The sequence below is a fragment of the Zonotrichia albicollis genome, chromosome 3 (assembly GCF_047830755.1).
Source record: "Zonotrichia albicollis isolate bZonAlb1 chromosome 3, bZonAlb1.hap1, whole genome shotgun sequence".
Taxonomy (NCBI): domain Eukaryota; kingdom Metazoa; phylum Chordata; class Aves; order Passeriformes; family Passerellidae; genus Zonotrichia; species Zonotrichia albicollis.
This window is the reverse complement of record NC_133821.1, coordinates 3,558,674-3,580,959: the sequence shown is the minus strand read 5'-3', so window position 1 is coordinate 3,580,959 and position 22,286 is coordinate 3,558,674. Positions and strand designations below refer to the sequence as shown.

General features: G+C 47.3%; 2 protein-coding genes across 4 annotated transcripts in view; both read right to left on the bottom strand.

Annotated features, from left to right (window-relative positions):
- Positions 1–203: 203 nt before the first annotated feature.
- PRSS55 (serine protease 55) lies at positions 204–19,440 on the bottom strand. The gene is made up of 6 exons (XM_074537647.1): positions 18,280–19,440; positions 17,163–17,352; positions 15,762–16,009; positions 13,838–13,843; positions 12,758–12,903; positions 204–491 (listed from the first exon to the last, which is right to left on the bottom strand). Exons 1-6 carry the CDS (start codon positions 18,332–18,334, stop codon positions 204–206), a joined length of 933 nt encoding a protein of 310 aa, XP_074393748.1. The 5' UTR covers positions 18,335–19,440.
- A 1,020-nt stretch (positions 19,441–20,460) lies between these two features.
- MSRA (methionine sulfoxide reductase A) overlaps positions 20,461–22,286 on the bottom strand; it is a 245,440-nt gene continuing 243,614 nt past the window's right edge. For 2 of the 3 annotated variants that reach the window (XM_074536489.1, XM_005493290.3), the window contains exon 6: positions 20,463–21,298. In XM_074536489.1, the coding sequence (XP_074392590.1) occupies positions 21,134–21,298 (165 nt within the window). In that variant the 3' untranslated portion in view covers positions 20,463–21,133. Of the gene's footprint in view, positions 21,299–22,286 lie in introns of all 3 variants that reach the window. The other variant, XM_074536490.1, reaches the window with a different exon arrangement.

The window sequence follows — 22,286 nt, the reverse complement described above, 5'->3', positions numbered from 1 at the left end:
ATCTGTGTTTTCCGGAGGATTATGGCCCTTCTTGCCCAAATCCTGCCTCTTTCATTTCATTTCTCCACCCTCTGCCTCCCTCCCTGTCTCATTGTGACACCTCCTGTTGGTCCCTGTGTCCATGTCAGTGACATGGAGCAGGTTGGCCTGAGGAAAAAAAGAATGAAGTGGGAGTTCTGACTTTTATTTTCAAAAACCTTTTCTCAGGGTAATTTAATTGCTATTAAAAAGATTAATAAAAGGAGAAAATACCCCAGAAATACCACCTGTGTTCCAGCCCTGGAACGAACAACCCTGATATGTGTTCCACTGTCCACACCCTCAGTGAAGAATGGTTTTCCCCTTATGGCTGTTTCCTTCTCAATCCACTTCTGGTAGCTGTAAACAGGTGTCAAAATCCTGTGGTTTGGGTTTCCTCCACTGATGATGCCAACCTGGAACCACTTCATGGTGTCCCAGTAGCTGCAGACCACAGGTCCCCCGCCGTCCACCTGTGGCAGAAGCAGGAATGTTACAGCTGGGTCCAACCTCAGGTCCCTCAGAGCAGCCTGAGTGAGAAAATCAATCTCTGTCCCAGGATTATGAGGATTTGGGGAGGGAAAAAAAGGGAATTTGGATTCGAAATTTCACAGATCCTGCAGAATAAATAGATACAGGAGGCAAGAGGAGGAGATCAGTCCCAAGCTCTGGCTCAGTGCACTGAGTCCCTGTCATTCCCAGCCTTTTCCACATGCTCCTGTGGCCCCAGGAGGACACCTGAGAGCTGTCAGCAAGAGACACCATCCCAGAGAGAAAAGGAGCATTTGCTGTGACTGCTCCCTCAGTCCTTGTCTCCTCTGCAAAGCTTCTGCTGGAGGTGCTGGGTACCTGCCACTGTGAATTCTGGGGGCTGGCAGCCAGAAAATGGGCAGCAGATGAACAATAATCCTGACAAATCCTTCTTGAAGCCACAGTCACTTGCCTGAAAACTTTCCTGCTGCTGCAAGGACCACTCACCCAGTGTGGGAAAGGCTTCAAATGCAGGTTGCAGCCACCTCAAAAAGAGGAATATTCTCCTGGTGGCTTGTCTTGGTTTGGAAAGACAGGAGTCTGCTAAGGAAGGCAGGAGCCTCCCCTGAAATGGAGAGTGTAAACCCTCCCCACCCCTCCAAATTGCTATAAATTTTAAATTAAGGGGCTCTCAGGCAAAAATATGGGAGCAGGAAATAACAGTTCTTTGATAGGGAAAAGGGAAAAAAAAAGGATAAAATAAACAATGCAGTACACTAGAACAACACTGACAGAGTCAGAACACAACCTGACACCCTGTGTTGGTGGCAGTCCCATTGGAATTGTGGCTGCAGCCCTCCTGCAGTGTCAGGTGTGGTTCTGTTGGAGCAAGGGGGATCTGTAGAGAAGGACAGAAGGATGTATTCTTCCTCTGCAGATCCAATGGAAGGAGAGACAGCTGCTGTTCCTCTGGGGAAACCCATGAAGAAAGCCATGCCCTTGTCTCAAAAACTTCTGGATTATATCTGGGTAGGAATTCTTGGCTCCTCCCTCTGGGCTCACATCTCCCAGTGGGATGCTGTAGTTCTTATCAGTCATGCAGTGACATTCAATAGCTGTTATCAGCAGATGTCCCCTCCCAAAGGAGGTGTGAATGTGGTCACTCAAAGAGATAGATAAGGCCAACTGCCCACTTGACAAAGGTAATCTGCCATACAGATGTTAATAGAAAACAACTTGCCTTGCAATCTTCAACATGGCTGCTGTAGCTGGAGCACCCAGAGCACCAGCTCTGGAATCTCTGGACACAAACCCAGGGAGAAGAGAAAGCAGCAAAAAATCCCCCCAAGGCTGGTGCAGCACTTTTCTGAGGAAAGGCTGTGTGAGACCTGGGGGTGCTCACCTGGAGGATTCAGGGAGAGCTCAGAGCCCCTTCCAGAGGCTAAATGGGCTCCAGGAGAGCTGGAGAGGGACTGGGGACAAGGGACGGAGGGACAGGACACAGGGAATGGCTTCCCACTGCCAGAGAACAGGGATAGATGGGATATTGGGAAAGAATTCTTCCCTATTAGGGTGGGGGGGCCCTGGCACAGGGTGCCCAGAGAAGCTGTGACTGTCCCTGGATCCCTGGAAGTGTCCAAACTGGACAGGGCTTGGAGCTTGGATAGTGGAAGGTACTAGAGGATTTTTAATATCTTTCCAAGCCAAACCAGTCTGGGACTCCAGAACATCTTCAGTGCTGTGCAGTCCCTGCAATAAAGAACTTTCCTTCCACAGCGGGCTTGAATCTTTTTCCCATCTTTCCTAACCAGCACTCATGGTAAACAAATTCAATACAAATCCATTTCCCAAGACAGCAAACTTTACTGGGAAATGTTGTCCTTTCCTGTTTGCACACTACTTTGGGAAACATCTTTGTCATTAATGGATGGAACCTCTTCTGCTAGCAGCTACCCTGAGCTAACACACATTAATTAACGGGCAAGGAAGGGGCTGAAGTTCCCTCTGCAGCTCATCAGCACTCGCTCAAGTTTATGGCTGAATTCCCACTCCAGTAGCTGGAGGGCTCTGGTCATTAATATTCTTATTTTTTCTTTTTTACTTTTTTTTTTCTAGTTCAGTATTCATTCAGGAGTTAAAAATTAAGATAAATGCAGAGGAAATGTTTATAGAATCACAGACTATCCACAGCTGGAAGGGACTAACAAAAACCAGAGATTAAGGCTGGAAAAGACCTTTCAGATTATTGAGTCCAAACATAAAACCAACATTGTTAGTTGTTACTTTAGCCACACCCTTGCACCTCAAGCAGTGCTGCTGGACCCTCTTCAGACGGAGAATGTAAAAGAGGTTTTCCGACCCAATTTCAGCCAAGAATTCCAGTGAAAACCACAGAGGTGACCTTGGAGCCGTGGTGGCATCCCGTTGGAATGAATGAGCATCCACACATGATTCGATTCCCGGGGATTTCACTGCAGATCCTCTCGGGGCAGGAATGGGCTAAGGCATTATCCTGATTATCCTGGAGGCGAGAGGAAGGCGCTGGGAGCCTCCAACACCGGGATAACCAGTGGAGTCTGGAGAGCGGGAGCTCAGGATGCTCCGCTGTAGCTTTTCCCAGCAGCAAAATAAAATTAAAAAAAGAAAAAAGAAAAAAAGAAAAACCAGAAAAAAAAAGAAAAAAAGAAAAAAAAGAGAAAAAAAGAAAAAAGAAAAAAAGAAAAAAGAAAAATAGAAAAAAAATGAAAAAAATGGGAAAAGGAAAAAAGAAAAAAAGAAAAAAGAAAAAAAGAAAAAAGAAAAAAGGAAAACAAGGGAAAAGAGAAAAAAGAAAAAACCCCAAAAAATAAAAGAAAAAAATAAAATAAAAAAAAATTTAAATAAAAGGAGATTTTTCAGCACCAGCCGAGCCCCTGCACAGATCAGTTTTAGCTCCAGTTCGGGGGCTGTTCACACTTGTAAAGGATCTTCCTTCCCGGAGCAGCAGTGAATTCTTGATGCCCTGTCTCTGTCCCCATGGGAATTATTGCATCACGGTCAGGGCAGGGATGCAGACCAGAGGCAGAGCCAGAGATCCCATTTAAACCCTGCTTCCCTCTCAAACCAGATCTGCTCTTCCCTTCTTTTCCTCTTTAGCCACGTCCGTTCGGTTCCCTGCCTGGTTGGTGGGGAAATGGGGATGTTTGGGGGATCGGTTATTTAAAACTTGCAGGCAGCAGCTGCAAATCCATTTCCCTAATCCACAAGCCCTGGCACCCAAATACTGATCTCTTTCCACACGGGCTGAGCTGCTCTGTTTCCTGGGTGCTACTCTCATATCCATTTAATTTCAGCTATTTAACATGAGGTTTTTATCACAAAATGGGCCAAATCATCCTCTCTGTGTGATAATCTCACATCATTATAGCAGCAGCCTGCATGAATCAGGAGCTTGGTGTTTATGGACTAAAGATGGAGAGGATAAACTCAGTCCTCGGACATTTCTGAATATCCCTGTATCCACCTTAAGCCTTCAGGAATGCCGGCCCAAGGTTTTCCATCCTTGTGTAGGAGAGGGTGTGGGAGGAGCGAGTTTTTGAGTGCTGGGACAATTATCTCAGCTCTGTGATGCTTCCAGTAACGCTAATTTAATGAACGCTCAGGTTAATGACTCTGAGGATCGAAGAATTATTAAAGGCTGCTTTTTCAGGCTCCTGCATCCTGGTGCTGAAACAATCCTGGTCAGCAACACACACCAGATACCTGCTCCTGCTTTTCCTTCTAAGTGCCAAGTTTCTGGATTGGAATAACCAAACTAAAAATAGCAGCTTTGCTTCTGTTTCATGTTTCTTGTCATCTCGAAGATGAGTGAAAAGCAAACGCTACAAATCAGATCTGGTGCTGAATTTCTGCCTTAAACATGTTAATCCTCCCATTAGGAGAGGTGAAAGCAATGATACATTCACTGATAAATAGCTGTGGGTTGTATAAAATCTGTCACTGCCTAACAAGGTGCTTTGTTCACTGAAGCTGACCAAAAATTTAATCTTTTTCACTGTGACCAAAACCTCCTTTTTTTTTTTTTTTTTTTTTTTTTTTGTGAGCATCAGGAGCCTTTCTGCTGCCTTTAGTGGGCTTTGGATCAAAAGTGTAATCTCTCTTCTACATTTGTATTCGTGTCTGCAGCACAGTCATTGATCAGAACAAACATGTTCAGCCACATAAATCTTCCGAGGTGGGAGAAGCTCTGGGGGTGGGAGAACAACTCATCTGATCCTCATTAGGTGGATGCACAATCCCTGCAAGTCATCGCTGCTTTCATTTTCATGTTGGTGAGCTCTGTGCAAATTGGAGACAATCAGCAAGGGAATAACAACACTGGGAATAACAGCAGTGCCCATCAGAGCTGCTGGAGGCAGAACATCATTTGCCCAGTTGTTTCCAGCTGTTTTTAAAGTGGGAGGAAGGAGGTTGTGGCCACGTTAATGTGCAGGTACCAGAAAGACACCGGGTAATACAGGGCATGTGGATTACCTCTCACACAAACCCTTTGAAAGCCTTCAGCTCCTCTGTCCCTCCATCCCCTGGCTGGAAAATGGGAGAAGATGACCCAAATTCACCCAGTGTGATGTCAGCAGGGCCATTAGTGACTGCAGTGGCACAGACAGAGCAGATGCCTCTGGCCAAAGCCCTGTGGCCCAGACTCCTGTCTCTGCCTGTCAAGTGCTCAGGCGAGGAGGAGGAGGAACAGGACCAGTATTTACAGAGTTGTATTTACATCCCAGTGGTTAATGGCCTCAGAGAGATCTTCATCCAGGAAATTGCCTAATTGCTTTTTGAATCCATTTATCCCTTAAGGATAAATACCCACAACATCCTGGTCAGCGACTCCCGTAGTTTAATTATCTGATGGAAGAAAAAACACTTCTCTTTGTTTTTAGATCTGCTGCCTGATATGTCCATCTGACACCCCTCCTTCATGTGCTTGGAGCAGCAGTGACACAAGGACAGCTCTTGACTCCTCTCCATGGTGCCCATGAGGCTGGGAATGTGTCACATCCCCATCAGACATCTCTCCTGAAAGCCTCAGGGTCTTGCTCTGCTATTCCCTGTGATGCCAGGAGCTCTTCCATGTCCCTGTTCACCCTTCCTGTTCCACTACCCTCCTTTTCTGAAATTACCACTCCTTTCTCAGATGGAACAAACAGGAATAACACACAGGCAGGCTTCCAGGAGAAGGGCCCGGGCACAACACATTTGCTTTGCCACTTATTCCTGTCCTAATAATTCCTAATGTTCTCATTGCCCTTTTGACCTCCCCAGAGCCTCAAGCTGATATTTTTGAAGGACTAGCCATAGTTCTTCTGACATGGTAATAGCTAAATTAGAGCCTATTATGGCCAGTGTACAGCTGGAATAGCTTGTCCATATATCCTTATTTTTTTTCCTTTATCAATGATGAGCTGCAGCTGCTGTTTTAACCCCCAGTCACTCAGAGTAGTGGGACCTGCTGCACCTCTGCACAGCCACCTTTCACTTTGACCCCTTTGAATAACACTGTGGCATTGGCCAACTTGGTCACTTTGTCATTTGCCCTCCTGGAACATCAGAATTCTTTGCATGGATGCCAACAAAACTATCCCTGTAAGTTCTTTCTCTGTTCAAATCCCTTCCACTTCATGACAGCCCAGTTTCTCCATGAACCTGTGGTGAGGAATCTCCTTGCAAGAGTTTTGGGAATCTCAGAACGTGTTAGATGGTTGAACCACTCTCTTCCACAGGGTTGACAACTTCTTTAAAGAATTTGGATGTGCCTGTGAGTCACAGCTTCCCCTCAGAGCTGTCAGTGAATGAGAAATGGCTCCTTTGAGTCACCACAGCCATTCCCCACTCCCAGGGCAAGCTGGGATTTTGTGTTCAGCTGGATCCAGAGGTGCTCTGCTCCCCATCAGGCACACAAAGCCAAGCTGGACTCCCAAACAGCTTCAGTCTGAGGGAGTAAAATCTACAACCCAGAGGAAGAAAGCAGAAGAGACACCCAACATCATCCTCATCATCATCCCAGGGTCTTGCATTGAGAATTAATTTCTCTCAGATTAAAGAATGAAGTCATCAAAGCCTGCCTGTGCTCACTTGTCTGCCCACACCATAAAATGATAAAGTGATGAAAGTCCTAAAAACTCACGGAAAACTGTTCTGATTCTTGTGAGCTGCGCTTCAAAGGATCCTTCAGAAGAAAACTGAAGGGACTGCAAATGCAGAAACACCTCTCCACTGCTTTGTTCTGGGCTTCCCAGGACACCTTCCTGCTTGAAGCAATTTGTCCCTCAGGGAAAAGAAACACCTCATGGTGGTAGCAATAGCTCAGTGATGGGAAATCCATTACAAGGGAGGGGAGTGGATCATTCTCTTCCATAGGAGAAAAGGAAACAGCCCCAAATTGCACCACAGGAGGTTTACATTGAATATTAGGAATCATTCCTTCACTGAAAGGTTTGTCCAGCCCTGGCACATCTGCCCAGGGCAGTCGTGGAGTCACCAACGCTGGAAATGTTCAGAAAACAGGTGAATGTGGCACCTGGGGACATGGGTCAGTGGTGGCCTTGGCCTGCTGGGGGAATGGTTGGACTCAATGATCTCAGGGGGCTTTTCCAACCTCAGTGATTCTGTGATTCAATTTTAAAGGTAAGATGCAATAATGAAGAACTTTTGTAATGACTTTGGACTGAAATGTGGATAGTTTTGGCTCCTGGTAACATTTGGCTGATAGGCAGACGTCTCAGATTGCAAGGCAAGATGTTTTCTATTCCCATCTGTATGGCAGCTGTCTTTTGACAAGTGGGCAGTTTGCCTTATCTCTTCCGCAATCACTTCTCCCTCAGGAGGGGACATCTGCTGATAACAGCTATTGAATGTCACTGCATGGCTGATAAGAACTACAGCATCCCATTGGGAGATGTGAGCCCAGAGGGAGGAGCCAAGCATTCCTACCCAGATATAATCTGGAGATTCTGGAATAACTGCACAGCTTCTCCACTGGATTTCCCAGAGGAACAGCAGCTGCCTCTTCTTCCACTGGATCGTCAGAGGAAGACTACATCCTTTTCTACAGGATCCCTGCTCCAACAGATCCACACCTGACACTTCAGGAGGACTGCAGTCACATTTCCAATTGGACTGCTACCAACACCTTGACCAACAGAGTGTCAGGTTGGGTTCTGACTCTGTCAGTGTTGTTTTAGTTTACTTCATTGTTTATTTTATCTTTTTATTTTCTTCCCTATTAAAGAACTGTTATTCTCTGCTCCCATATTTTTTGCCTGAGAGCGCCTTAATTTAAAATTTATAGCAATTCAGAGGAGTGGGGAGGGTTTACATTCTCCATTTCAGGGGAGGCTTTTGCCTTCCTTAGCAGACACCTGTCTTTCAAAACCAAGATAGCAGAAGGACCTGAGAGATCCTGTGGATGCTCCCCATCCCTACAGACTGCAGCCAGACCATAATTTAACCACCTCTGTTCAAGTGTTTTGAGCAGCTTCAGGGACTGACCACACTATCCTGTTTGGTGCCCTTCTCATTGAATCCATGACAACTGCGTATAAAAACACAGTTTTCATTTGCAGGATTCTTTCCTTCAGAAAATTCTATTTAATGAGTCTTTCTTGGCAGTTTTGGGGCCATGTTTGGAGCAGCAAAAGGAGGCGAGATCTTGTGAGAGGATGCCAGACCTTTTCCAGTGCCAGTGTCAGGCTCCCATTGCAGTCACTGGAGCAAAGGTTGAGGTGGGAGCAGTGGGATACCAGGGGATATCCTGGGGTGTCTAATAGAGAATTAAATGTAAACAACTGTCATGCCTTAGAGCCAAGTGGTCCTCTGTCAGCTAAATCCCTTCAGCTGGATTTCAGTTCATGGGGAGCAATAAACACACACAAAATGCTTGGTGTCATTTTAACGCACACAGATGCTTAAAACAACCTCAGCGACTCCCATCACCAAGGGATGGGTTTTTCTCCCTGTTGATGGAAAGATGGTTCTGTAGATGCTGATGGTTATAAAATAGACATTTGTGAAATGGCTGGAAAACCCCATCCAGTACAAAAAGTGCTGCTTTTGCTCCAGCTCTGTGGGGTGAGAGCCTTGAGCACCCCAGAGGCTGTAAAGGGCATTTTCAGACATGGGGCGAGGGGGAATGGCTTTAATGTGAAAGAAAGCAGGATTAGATGGGATATTGGGAAGGATTTGCTCCCTGTGAGGCTAGGGTGGCCCTGGCAGAGGGTGCCCAGAGAAGCTGTGGCTGCCCCTGCATCCCTGGAAATGTCCAAGGCCAGGTTGGACAGGGCTTGGATCAACCTGGGATAGAGGAATGTTGGAACCAGATGATTTTTAAGGGCACTTCAAACCCCAACCACTGTGTGATTGATGGCCAAAATCCCCACTGCTGCAGGCTGTAGGAGGGAGTGGATACCTGCAGCCCAGGACTCACCTGAGCGGGAACCACCCCACTGCTCCTGGAGGTCACACAGCAATCCCTTCCCCTGGAATCAGAGCAGGGCCTGGCCCCCCTTCATGTGCTGCTGAACTGTGGGTGACCTGTGACTCCAGCTGAACACACTTTGTCCTAATCACCACATCAGAGCTCCCCCCACAGCCCCTCTGAACTATAATTGGGCCATTTACTGAATTTTGCCTGGGCAGGGAAGGCACTGAAGGAGGCATTTGCTTTGTGAGCCCCTTATAGTCTAATTATTGTTCAAGTTACCATTGCATCAGAGCCTAACAAAAGATGCTTAAGAAAGCAAGGAATGAGACATCAATTGTGGTTCATGGGGTCATGGAAGAAATGTAGCACACAGAAAAATAATACATAGGCCATCTCCAGTGTCTGTTCTTTAGCACTTGTACCCCCTGAACATCCATTAATGTTAATGTTTATGACTAAATAGAACTATAAGTCAATTACAGCTCCTGGTAGTGTTAATTCCCAGCCAATCCATATATTTGTCTGCAGAACTGCCAGGGAATTGGGATAGAATAGATTTTTCTTTTTAAGGGAATGGATTATTTTTTTTAGGTAGAAATACTTGGGAGCTCTGCTATTCAATCTCCTTGAGTTAGTGGAGGAACGTGGTCAGTTATCCACAAATTAGGCTGGTCTGGTATGACGGCAGCTGGTGAAATGTCTGAGCCTTTTCATTCTTGGCTTTTCTATTCATGGGGTGGCCTCAAGATGCACCAGGAGAGGTTCAGGTTGGACATCAGGAGGAATTTTTCCACTATCCCAGGTTGCTCCAAGCCCTGTCCAGTTTGGCCTTGGACAATTCCAGGGATGGGGCAGCCACAGCTTCACCTGTGCCAGGGCCTTACCACCCTCACAGGGAAGAATTCCTTCCTAATATGCCATCCAAATATCTCTTTTTCTGTTTAAACCCATTCTCCTTTGTCCTGCCATTGTCTCCCCATGTGAAAAGTTGTTCCCTCCATCACAGTTCACAGATTTGGATCCTGATGTGGATCATGTGGATTTACAACCTCGAGTCCAGTAACTTTCCTGCCTTAGCCTGGCTCTGGACATGAAAGCATGGATCCTGATCCTCAGCAAATCCCAGGAAAGGTTAATACCAGGTTTTTATCTCCTCTATGTCCAGACTTCTTTGGGCTGCAGCTACTGGAGCCAACTCAGCATCTCCAGGGTTTGTTCCCTGACCAGGAATCTCTGCCTTGCTCGAGCTTCTGATCCTTCCTGGCCTCTCCCCAGGGACTCAGGGGGGGGCTTCTGGAGCCTGGAAGTTCCCCAGGAAAGAGCTGGATGGAGCAGAGCAACCCTATTCTGCTCTGTCTCCACCACAGAGATGAGGATGTGAAGGATTTGGGCATTTTGAATTCTGACCTCACTCTCATCTGACACAAACCCTGCAATCCTTACAGGCAATCCTTACACTGTCCACAGAGCAGATGCATTGTCCAGTTCTGTCCCTGACTCCAAAAGGGACATTGAAGGATTGGAGAGTATCCAGGGAAGGAAATGGGGCTGGGGGAAAGAGCTGGAGCACCAGGGGGGGCTGAGAGAGCTGGGGAAGGGGCTCAGCCTGGAGAAAAGGAGGCTCAGGGGGCACCTTGTGGCTCTGCACAACTCCTGACAGGAGGGGACAGCTGGGAGGGTCAGGCTCTGCTCCAAGACAAGGGAAACCAGCCTCAAACTGTGCCAGGGGAGGTTTAGATTGGACATCAGGAGGAATTTCTTCATGGAAAGGGCTGTCAGGCATTGGAGGGGCTGTCCCAGGAGGTTTGGAGTTCCCATCCCTGGAAGTGTCTAAGGGAGGTCTGGATGTGCCCCTCAGTGCTCTTGGCAGGGGACAAGGTGGGGATTGGTCACAGGATGGACTCAGTGATCCTGGAGGGCTTTTCCAACCTAAATGTCATGAATATGTTTTATGAAAAATCCTTTCCTTAGGATTTTTCTCCTGAGAAGCCAAGAGGCCTCAGGAACAAAATGTGAACAATGATTATCTGCTGCTGTGGAATGCAACAGGTGCATCTGTGATTGACCTATGCTGGTTGTTTCTAATTCATGGCCAATCAGAGCCCAGCTGTCTGGACTGTCTCAGTCAGTCACAAGCCTTTGTTATTCATTCTTTTTCTATTCTTAGCCAGCCTTCTGATGAAACCCTTGCTTCTATTCTTTTAGTATAGTTTTAATATAATATATATCATAAAATAATAAATCAAGCCTGTTGAAACATGGAGTCAACATTCTCATCTCTTCCCTCATCCTCGAACCCCTGTGAACACCACCACACCTAAATAATTCTGGGATTCTGCCCAGTGGTCCCTGCTGCAGAAGCAGCATCAGATTCAGCCCTGTCCTGTCCCAGGCCATCACCAGGACAAGCCACCAGGTTGCAGACCCAGACTGGTGAGGTCAAAATGTGTCCCCCATGGTTTTAAGCAGGACTTCTCAGAAATCCAGCAACAAAATACTTCCCCTCCAGCAAATCAGCAAAATCTGGTGGCAAGTCCTGTCACTTGTTTCATCCCTGAAAAGTACAACTTCTATCCTCAGCTCTGGTTTTGCTCCCTTTATTCCAATTTACTAAGCATTCCTGCCTGGTCAGGATCCCACTAAAATCAGAGAGACACTGAACTCTGAGTTCTACCACCCATGCAAAGGAGAAAAGGGAAATCTCACATTCCTACTCCATTCCTCAGACAACTCTGACATTATTGTGGATCTAAATATCTTCTTCTTCAGCTTTCTGAGTCCAGGAGATTAATCTTGCTGGGAACAATTGCTCCTGCTATTTCACCAGCATCATTCACCCACAGAACTTCAGGCTGGGCTGGGTAGTACATCCTTTAATCATGTTAATGTTATCCTGTGGCAATTTTCTTTTTAAGATTTTTTAAATTTAATTTAATGGAAGTGAAAGCCACTCCTTGGATGGTTTCAGAGGCAGATTCTCTCTGGCTAATCACAAAATCATTTTGCTAAGCAAACTTTTTCTCAGAGTCCCACTGTCCTGGTGCCCCCAGCCTTTGCTAAAGGTCAGAGGATCTCTCTCTGTTCTGGGTGCTGGTTTAACCCCTCCAATGAGTAATTCCTACAGGATGGAGCTGTCCATCCACGTGTCTCCCCATCCAGACCCCTCCAAACCCATAGACATGTAAAAAATACACCTGGATGGGGCTTGGAGCAACCTGGGATAGTGGAAGATGTCCCTGCCCATTGGAACCAGGTGAGATTTAAAGCTCTGTCCTACCCAAACCCCTCTGTGATTCCTAAAAAACCATTTCCCAGTGGAGGAGGGAAATCTCAGTCTGGAACCAGAGGCTGCAGGAGAGCCCAGTCCCTGTCAGTCTCTCAGGAGAGGGGTTGGAATTTGGGTGCTATGAAAGACAAGGTGAATTTTTGGCTTCCAGGCCTCATTTGACGCAGGACAGCCATCCTGGGGGTGGAATGTGCTGTGAGGGCACAGGCTGGGAGTGAGTTTTGCCTCATTTGGGTGCTTGTGTCAGCTTCCTGATATCAAATGCTGCTCAGACTGTAATTTAGGCTTGAAAAGTCCCTCATTCTCTGTCACCAGCACGTTGCCACAAGATGTGACTCATTCTGGCACCCACAGACCAACCAAACCCATTTGGGTCAGAGCCAAGACCTCACCTGAGAAATGTTTCTTATTAAACACCCTCAGATTAAACGTCTATACCAATTCTTTTGCCTTGGAGCTCCTGGAAAACCATTCCCATTTCCTTTCAGTGTGTAACCTCAAGCAGACCAGGATGGTCCCTTTACCTGGCAGCCTCTTCCTCCTCCTCCTCTTCCTCCTTCTCCTTGCTCTGTCTCAGCACACATCACGCCCCCCACGAGGTGTGGGATGTGCTTCAGGCATTCCTTCCTGCTGATCAGCTTCACCTTTGTTTTCTGCAGCACAGGGGACGCTGCAGCAAATGAAAAGAGAAGGATCAACAAAGCTGCTGGAGATTTCCCTTGGGAACAACCTCAGCTGGATTTCTAAAGCATCTCAGGGCAATGGAGTCTCTGGGTTTTTGGGGTCACAGGGGATCCCCAAGTGTTGGAAATAAAGTTTTTATCACAGAATCCCAGAATGGTTTGAGTGGAAAAAGACCTTAAAGCCCATCCAGTGCCACCCCTGCCATGTGCAGGGACATCTTCCACTATCCCAGGGTGCTCCAAGCCCTGTCCAACCTGGCTTTGGACAGTTCCAGGGATGCCAGACTACTGGGAAACCCCCACAGGGATGGATTTTCCTGCTGGTGATCTCAGTGATCATTTGAGATGCGGTGCCCTGCACACTTGGGACTTCTCACTCATGGTTTTCTTTGGGAACTCAGTCTGAGGGGCTTTTCGTGGGATCCTGTGCAAGGCCCTGCAGATCAAAGTCCACAGAGCTTTCCCCAGAATTCTAATCTTAGAATTTTAGAATCATGGAATAATTTACTGTGGAAACAACCTTTGAGATCATCCAGCCCAACCGTTCCCCCAGCACTGCCAAGGCCACCTCTGCCCCATGTCCTCAACTGCCACATCCACATGGCTTTGAAATCCCTGCAGGGATGGGGACTCCCCCACTGCCCAGGGCAGCTGTTCCAATGCCCAACAACTCTTCTAGGGATGATTTTTTTTCCTAATATACAATCTAAGCATTGTTCTCCCCAGGGAGGGCTGCAAGGCTACACCTCACCCAGCTGTGTCTTCCCAAAGTGACACAAAGGAAGTATCTCCTTCATTCTTCCCTTGGGTTGGGAATGCAGAAATCACAGCTGGCACCTGCAAGTGACAGAAAGACTATAAAATGCGCTGGGCTGCTCAGAAACCCCAATTACTTCACCCATGTTTCTCTCTAAAGTGAACCTGAGACTGAAGGATAAAACTGAGACCTTCAGGTTGTTTGGTACTCACTCCTTGTTTCATTTTTCACTGTGCCAAATCCTCCCAGAACCTCCAGGAATCTGTGACTCAATGACAAGATCTCAAAGATGGAATGTTGTCACATCTCTTTTCCAGCTAAGATGGAAGTGCCCAAAGATGAAAATGCTTTGGTAAAGGAATCTCCAGGAGGGTGAAGCTCTCCTGTTCTGGAGAGAAGCTGGGGGTGTTCACCTGGAGAAGGGAAAGCTCTGGGAAGACTTTAGATCATTTTCCAGAGCCTAAAGGGGCTCCAGGAGAGCTGGAAAAGGTTTTGGGATATGGGATGGAGGGACAGGGCAAGGGAGAATGACTTTAAACTGGAAAAAGGAGATTTTGATGGGATATTGGGAAGGAATTCTTGGCTATGAGGGTGGTGAGACCCTGGCACAAGGTGCCCAGAGAAGCTGTGGCTGCCCCTGGATCCCTGGAAGTGTCCAAGGCCCGGTTGGATGGGGCTTGGAACAGCCTGGGATAGTGTAAAGTTTCCCTGCCTATGGCAGGAGGTGGCACTGCATGGATTTAAAGGTCCATTTCAACTCTAAACCATTCCATGAGTCCATGATCCTGTGGATCAAGTTCAGTGCTGTGTAACTACTGGACAGAAAATAGAAACATGTTACCTTGGTGAAGGGGGAGAGCTTCACAACTGTGAGAGTGTTGTGTGTTACTGCTTAGGGAGGAAAATGAAGCTTAAGAAGGCAAATGCAGAGTTTCATGAAGAAAAACACCCAGAATTGAAGTAGAATAGCAAGGATTCAATGGAATATTCACTTAATGCATCCTGGGAAGGAGCACTCGAGCTCCAAGCCCCCCCCACCCCTGCCCTCCCAGTCCTGATTAATTCTTTCCAATAATGAATCAGCTCATTGGCTAATTAGTGACATTTGTTCAGGAGAGACATTTTGGGTCACAATCAGTGCTGGAACTGCTTTCATTAGGGCTTAAATGAGATCAATTAGCAACAGCAATCTGCAGTCCTAAATGAGTGAAGGAAGGAGTGGCCAGAACCAATAAGTCAATCCAGCTCACAGAGGCATTAAACCAAGACAGCCCCAAATCCTCATTTCCTTTAGTCCAGACCATTTTAGACCCAGCCTAATTGGGTAATTCATAAAATATCCCAAGCTGAAGTTACCCACAAGGATCCTACAAGGTGAAAAGTGTTCAAGACCCAGTTGGACAGGGCTTGGAGCAACCTGGGACAGTGGAAGGTTTCCCTCCCCTGGAGGGGGTTGGAATAAGATGAGCTTTAAGGTCCCTTCCAGCCCTAATAATTCCATTATTATGTGCTAATTTACCCACCAGGGTCGAGTTTGCCTTAATCTGGCTGCCAAAATGAGGTCCAAAATTTAGATGTGGCACCAAAATAGGTCCCAGATTTTGCTCTGGGGGTTGTTGGTGACTTTTTCTTGCCCTGAACAGGGAACTGGTGGATGTGCAGAGTCTGGGGGGGTTTGGATGCATAAACCATCTCGACATCTTCAGTGTCATGCTTTCTATAAGCTACAAGAACGTAAAATTTGGTGGGTGATTGGTCAATCGTCGTTTGTATTTTTGTTTGGGTTTTTTGGGGGGAGGGGTAGTTCTGGGGTTAATTCTATGTCTGTTTGGGGGTGGTTGTAGAGTGATGATGGTTGATTGTTGTTTTTGGTATTAGGAAATATAGAGGAAGGTTAATTGAAAGTGTATTGATGATAAGTGATTTGGACAATGTAGGGATATATGGTTTAATTATATGACCAGAAAAAAAAAAAAGTCATGATGAAAAAAGGTGGGGACTGAAAGTTTGTCTGGGAAACCCCTCATGGGAGAGGACAGCCACAAAACCCATCTTCCATCAGCAAATGCATCTCCCCCAGCACCTCACCTGCACTGGTGTTCTCCCAGCCAGAAGCCCAGCAGTGCTGCCACTTGTCCATGTCATACACGAAGGGCAGGCAGACAGGAATCTTCTCAGTGCTGAACTCGATGGGGTTGCTGAGCAGGATCAGGGCAATGTCGTTCTGCAGGCTGGTCCTGTTGAACCCCTCGTGCAGGATGAGGCTGTCTGGGTTGCACTCTTCCAGAGGGAGGCTGAGGTTCACTCCCCCCACTGCCACCATCAGGTCTGGTGGCCTTAAAAACAAAACAGGGCATGGGGAACATAAAGGATTTGGGTTGTGAAGGTTGGTGGCTCCTCCCCAGAGCAGGGCATGATGGTGGCTTAGGCAGCTCAGCTGTAAATATCCAAGGAATTTACCCTCACTCCTAGGAAAGGATGGTTTCCAGGGCAGAGGGGTGCAGAGGTAGAACGTGAATGAAGGTTATAAATAACCCAGTCTGTACCAAGCAGATGGAATGGTCTGGATCTTTTGGATCTCTGTGCCCTGGGCTGGCTGCTCAGACCCTACTGTCCCCAGCCAGCTGCTCCAGCTGCCATGGGTCATTTGTTACCAAGCAATTCTCAGCTGCCACATTTTGGAGGGGACTCACAGAGGGTTGGACACTGCATGGAGTTGATTTACCCAGAACTTGGTGTTTTAAACTCAAAATCTCCTTGAGGTGAAGGTATTTGGTGTGTGAAAGCAAAGGTAATTTGGGGGATACAGTGAGCTAGAATGGAATACATCACCTTTTACAAGGTCCTGGTACAGGTGTGGATGCACAAGAAATGCTTGGGGCCATCAGAATAGCATCAGGGGCATTTATCCAAGGCTGCTCAGGCCACTCCTCAAAGTATTGAGGGATGAACCCAACCACACCCCTCAAAGTATTTCCCTTCTGCTTGAAGCCAAATCAAAGCTCTAGGAACCAGGAAATTTATTAACCCAAGAAAATCAAAAAGGCAAAGGCACTGGAAATGGTTATGCAGATTTCTGCACATTCCTGTGTTCAAATACGGGCCTGTCTCCCCCAGAGGAGACAACCCCTGTTTTTAGGGTTCAGTCGCACCAATGATGGCACAGGAGGAGATGCACATCCTGCACCCACCAGGAGGAATGTCATCCCCACAAGTGTGGCACAGGAGGAGATGCACATCCCTCACCCATCAGAAGGAATTTCAGCCCCACAAATGGTGGCACAGGAGGAGATGCACATCCCGCACCCATCAGAAAGAATGTCATCCCCACAAGTGTGGCACAGGAGGAGATGCACATCCTGCACCCACCAGGAGGAGTTTCATCCACACAAATGTGGCACAGGAGGAGATGCACATCCTGCACCCACCAGGAGGAATTTCATCCCCCTCCCCATGCCTGGGCTGCCCTCCCATCCCTGGATCACTCACAGCTCATCTGCAAAGCAGTGTGCTGCAGTTAGAATCCACAGGGCACTGATGATGGTGCCTCCACAGATGTGCTTCCCGTGGCTCTGGATGCTCACGTGCCACGGGAATTCCCCGGGGATGACGTTTGTCCCTCTCCCAATCCTCTTGCCAGTTATCGGGAAGGACTCGTAGGATGGTCGGAGGCCACAGCCTGGGTACAAAAAGGGACATTTTGGACACATTCAGCAGTGTCACAGCCTGCGCTGGACAGGGGCAGGACATCCCTGAGCACTGAAACAGAAATATCTGTGGAATCAGAGAAACAGGGAATCACAGAATGGGTGAGGTTGGAAGGGATTTAAAAATATTTTTTCCAACTCCATTCCAACTCCAACTTCCACCAGATAAGGTTGCTCCAAGCCTCATCCAGCCTGGCCTTGGACACTTCCAGGGATCCAGGGGCAGCCACAGCTTCTCTGGGCAACCTGTGCCAGGGCCCCACCACCCTCACAACCAGGAATTCCTTCCCAATATCCCATCTATCTCTGCCCTCTGGCAGTTTAAAGCCATTCCCTGTGTCCTGTCCCTCCATCCCTTGTCCCCACTCCCTCTCCAGCTCTCCTGGAGCCCCTTTAGGCCCTGGAAGGGGCTCTGAGCTCTTCCTGGATCCTTCTCTTCTCCAGGTGAGCACCCCCAGCTCTCCCAGCCTGGCTCCAGAGCAGAGGGGCTCCAGCCCTTGGAGCAGCTCTGTGGCCTCCTCTGGTCTCCCTCCAGCAGCTCCAGGTCCTCCTGCTGTTAGAGCCCAGATCTGGAGGCAGCTCTGCAGGTGGGGTCTCAGAAGAGTAAAGGGTGAGAATGCCCTCCCTGGATTTGATCCCTCCCAAAGTGACATCCCTGTCACCTCCCCAAACCTAAACTCTGCCAAACATTGCCCAGGAATTTGGGGTGGGAGGGACCATTGACCATGTCCCATGGGCAGATGGGATAAAATCCTTGTTTAGGGGTGGAAGGTGCATCAGGCTCAGCACAGGCCGCACCTTCATTCCCTCAGCAGAAGGAATGAGCCCAGACCCATTTCACTTACCCACATTTAAATATTCTGCAGCTCTTCTGCGCTGAGAATGCTGAGAAACAAAACCTGCCTGGACACTGCTGGTCAGGGAAGCTAAACAGGAGAGGGTGAGGAGCAGCATCTCAATCCAGCCTGGTCCAACACTGTCCCAGAGCTCTCAGAGCAGTGATGCCCCTGCAGGTGCCTCAGGAACGGCCTGCATTCCATGTCAACACAACCCAGGTGACATCACAGCATCACAGCACCCGCTCCTTCCTGGGGGTGCCACACTTGGATTCTCCTTCCCGGGGCAAAAGGGTCACTGAGGGCAAGCTCAGGGATTTCCAAAAGGTTTGTGGTTTCCTCTGGCTTTCACAGGGACGTGGAAAAGAGGAATTCCTGTCTGTATCCCGGGCCAACCTCACAGGATATGGCAATGGAGGGTTTCATGAGCTGGATCTTGAACCACCTTTGAAGACCTCAGGAGCTGGTTCTCTGTCAGCTTTCAACTTCATCTCCAAAGCAAATCATCACATTAATTTTCTCATTTCCTGGTAATTTTCTCTCCAGTTAGACCATGCCTGGGGTATTGACTTGAATGTACTTAAACAAGAGAGTTGCTCCATCCCTGGAAATGCTCCAAACCAGGTTGGACAAGGCTGGGAGCAAACTGGGATAGTGGAAAGAGTCCCTGCCCATGGCAGGAGGTGGGAATGGATGATCTTTAATGTCCCTTCCCACCCAAACCACAATGGGATTCTGTGTTTGTAGGAAAAAGCAGCAACTCTGTCAAAGGACAATTTTCAAAGAGTGCCCAATCAAAACTCTGAAGTCAAAATCAAACCAAAGATGCCAGTAAATAATTCTGTGGTACCAAAATATTTTGGTGTGGGCCAACTGTAGTATCAATGGAGCCCTTATGCTGATTTTTAGACCAAGACATCATTTCCATCAGGACAGTACTTAAAAAAACCCTCAGCCAGGCTCAGACTTGAGGATATCTATAATAAGAGTTTTTCCCAAAGACTTTCCAGCTTGTTTCAAATAAATAATTACAGTATGGAGTGGGAGGGGAGGGAGAGGAAAGGAAGGGAACCAGGAGACATTTCATGAGCCCCCAGATGATTCAGCACCTGAAATGCTTTGCCTTGGAGCACATCAGGAATTATCCCACTGGAGTCTGGATTTCACAGGGGCTGACAATGCACAGGATGAGGGTAAAACTTCATTTCACTCTCTTTGCTTCTCTGTCACTTCATGCCAAGGAAATGAGACACAAGTGCTGGTTTGCTTATCTGTGAGCACTGAGAAAACTCCATGGCAGGACAGTTTAGGGACAGGATCACTTACCACAGAAACCAAAATTCTGAGTGTGCTGTGGGCACATTTTGGGGCATCTCCAGGAAGAGCCTAACAGGGCAATCCTGGCTGAGGCAGCTCCTGTAAGCCTGGCCCAGGTGCAATCTGCCACGAGGACAGATTTCCTCTGGGTTTTGAGGCTGGGATGAGCTCAGCATCAGCTGAGGAGCACGAGGGAAGATGGGGAGATGATTTTTCTGGCACGGATTTACTCCCCATGTTTGGAAACAGTGGGCAGGGCTGCAGCACTGGATGTACAACCCCAAACACTGACTTTGTGGGGAGCATTTTCAGCCTCTCCAAGCTTGGAGCACGATCTGCTCTGCTGTGTAGGTACAGGAGATGTTCAGGGAGCTGGGTTGGGCCTTTTTGAGCTTTAAAGCTGAGCTGGTGAGCAGGAAACATCAAACCAAGCTATGGAGAGCAGTGCCATGGAGAAGGAGGTGCTGTGGATTTGTGTCTCTGAGTGCCACCATCTGCCCCCCAAAACTGGCTCACTCCTTGAGCTCTGGACCCACAGGATCCCATTTCCATAAACTGTGCATCCCTGCATCCTTTGTCTGCACTTTTGAGTCTGCACTCTGAGATCCCCGTGAATAAATCCAAAAATTTATTTTTTTCCCCCTTTCTGGCTGGCCTGCTATTTTGACTGCACACTCACTGGAGACTGCCCCAAGTTACCTTTTCCATGAGTCTTCTCTTGGTGGGGGCTCCCCAAGTTATTAAAGTACAAATAATTAATCATAGGGGTAATTCCACTCCTCTGTACTGTCATGACTGATGATACAGATTTAAACACCCTGGTGTTTAATTAGAAATCTGCAGCATTTTATAATATTTGATTTAGATAATAACAATAATTTTGTTTTAGATCTACCCAGATATCCACTTGGAACACATCACAGACAACATTGTTCTTTTCTTGTTCTGTCATTTATTGCAGAGCAGGAAACAAAACTGATTTCTTTTTGTGTTCATTCACTTGGAACTGTCAAAAAGAAGCGTCATATTACAATTTTATTTTTATGGCTAAAATAATTTCAGAAAATAGGCACTACAGGTGGTACTAAATGCTGTGAGAGTGGAGTTGTGGTGGGAGAATCACTGATCTGATCAATTCATCATTCGCAAAGACATCACATTCCAAGGTTGTGACAGGTAAGGAACCCAACCACATCTCCAGAAGTCAAAGCTCTGGGAACACCAGGAAATTAATTAACCCAAAAAAAAATCAAAAAGTCCAAAGGCATTGGAAATGCAAAGCAGCTACGGGTGCAACCACCTCCTAATTCACCCTTTTAACAGCATTTCAAGCCAAACTTCAGAAGTTTGGATCTCTTTCCACCTTTCCAGATGACAAGGAAAACCTGGGAGCTGCACAGAGCAAGAATGGGAGCAATTCCTGCCTCTGCTTTGGCTTTTGATGACGACAAACAGAAACCTGATAATTATGGAAAGCCTCCCCAGCAGATTCCCAAATCTTTATCCATGGATGCTGCAGGAACATCCATCCACCAGGGTTCCTGGTCTTTTTCTTCCCAAGCTCCCTACCATGAAGAGGAGGTGGTGGAGCAAGCCCAGGCTATTTCCTGATGCCCATGGGGCAGGAGACCCCCGTCCCTCCCAGGCCGCAGTACCCTCCAGGGTTCTTGCTGAGGTACTGCTGGTGATATTCCTCGGCATAATAAAACTCAGGAGCCTCCCGGATCTCCGTGGTGATGGGGCCAAAGCCTTCCTCCTTCAGCACCTGTCAGGAAAGACCATGGAAAGCCATTAGTGAATGACCTTAGGATTCCTCCCTGAAGGAGCCACAGGCTGTCTCTCAGTGCCCACACTCCCAGCTCATCCCTGAAAGCTTTTTCATCCCTGCTCTCGTGGTGTTTTGCTTTGCTCCGAGGCGTTGTGGGCACAGAGAGGGAGGGAGCCATCATCCCCGTTTAATGGCTCATTTGTTTAATCTGCCACGGCCACGCTTTTATTCTCTTTATTAACCCAAGCAGCGATGTGGAGCCATCAATGAAAGTGGAAAACAAAGGGAGAACACGCTGGGATCCACCCCGGGAAGCTGCAGCGTCCAGGAACCTTCCCTGGAAAGTGCCTCAGCCTCAAAATCCACCCCCAATGTCCTTGTCCAAGAAGAATTTCTGGGTGAAATTTCAACCCCAAGGATGTCCTTGGGAAATCAGAGCATTTGGGCTTTTTTTTTTTCCGCAGAGTCACTGCAATCTCATTCTTCAAAGAGAAAACTTCCATCTTGACCAGAAAGTTTTAAGTTTTAAGGCAAATTATGGCTCATTTTGGAAATATTTGCCAATACCATGGACCAGGAGCAATAACCACTTGGCAGGAAGAGAAGACAGAATGTGGGTGGGGATTTTAAATTATACTTTAATTGCTTTCTGACATCCCCTAGCTGAGTTTGAAACTCCTGAGAGGTTTCTGACAGAGGGAATTTCTTTTTTAGATGAATTGCTGTGACATTTTCCCCATTACATTGTCCTTTCCTAAGAAAACTGGTAAACACTAACATTTTGGAGCCAATTCTCTTCTCAGTGTGGATATGACTTGTGCTCTGAAGTCTGTGCTAAAACCTAGTAAGCACTTTTAATTAATGACAGAATCCTGTTGCAAATTGTAGTTATAAATACTGGATGTAGATAAAATTGATTGAAGGGTCAGCATTTATGTTTCCCAGAAAAATATTTGTTATCTATCATACTATTAAATATACAAAA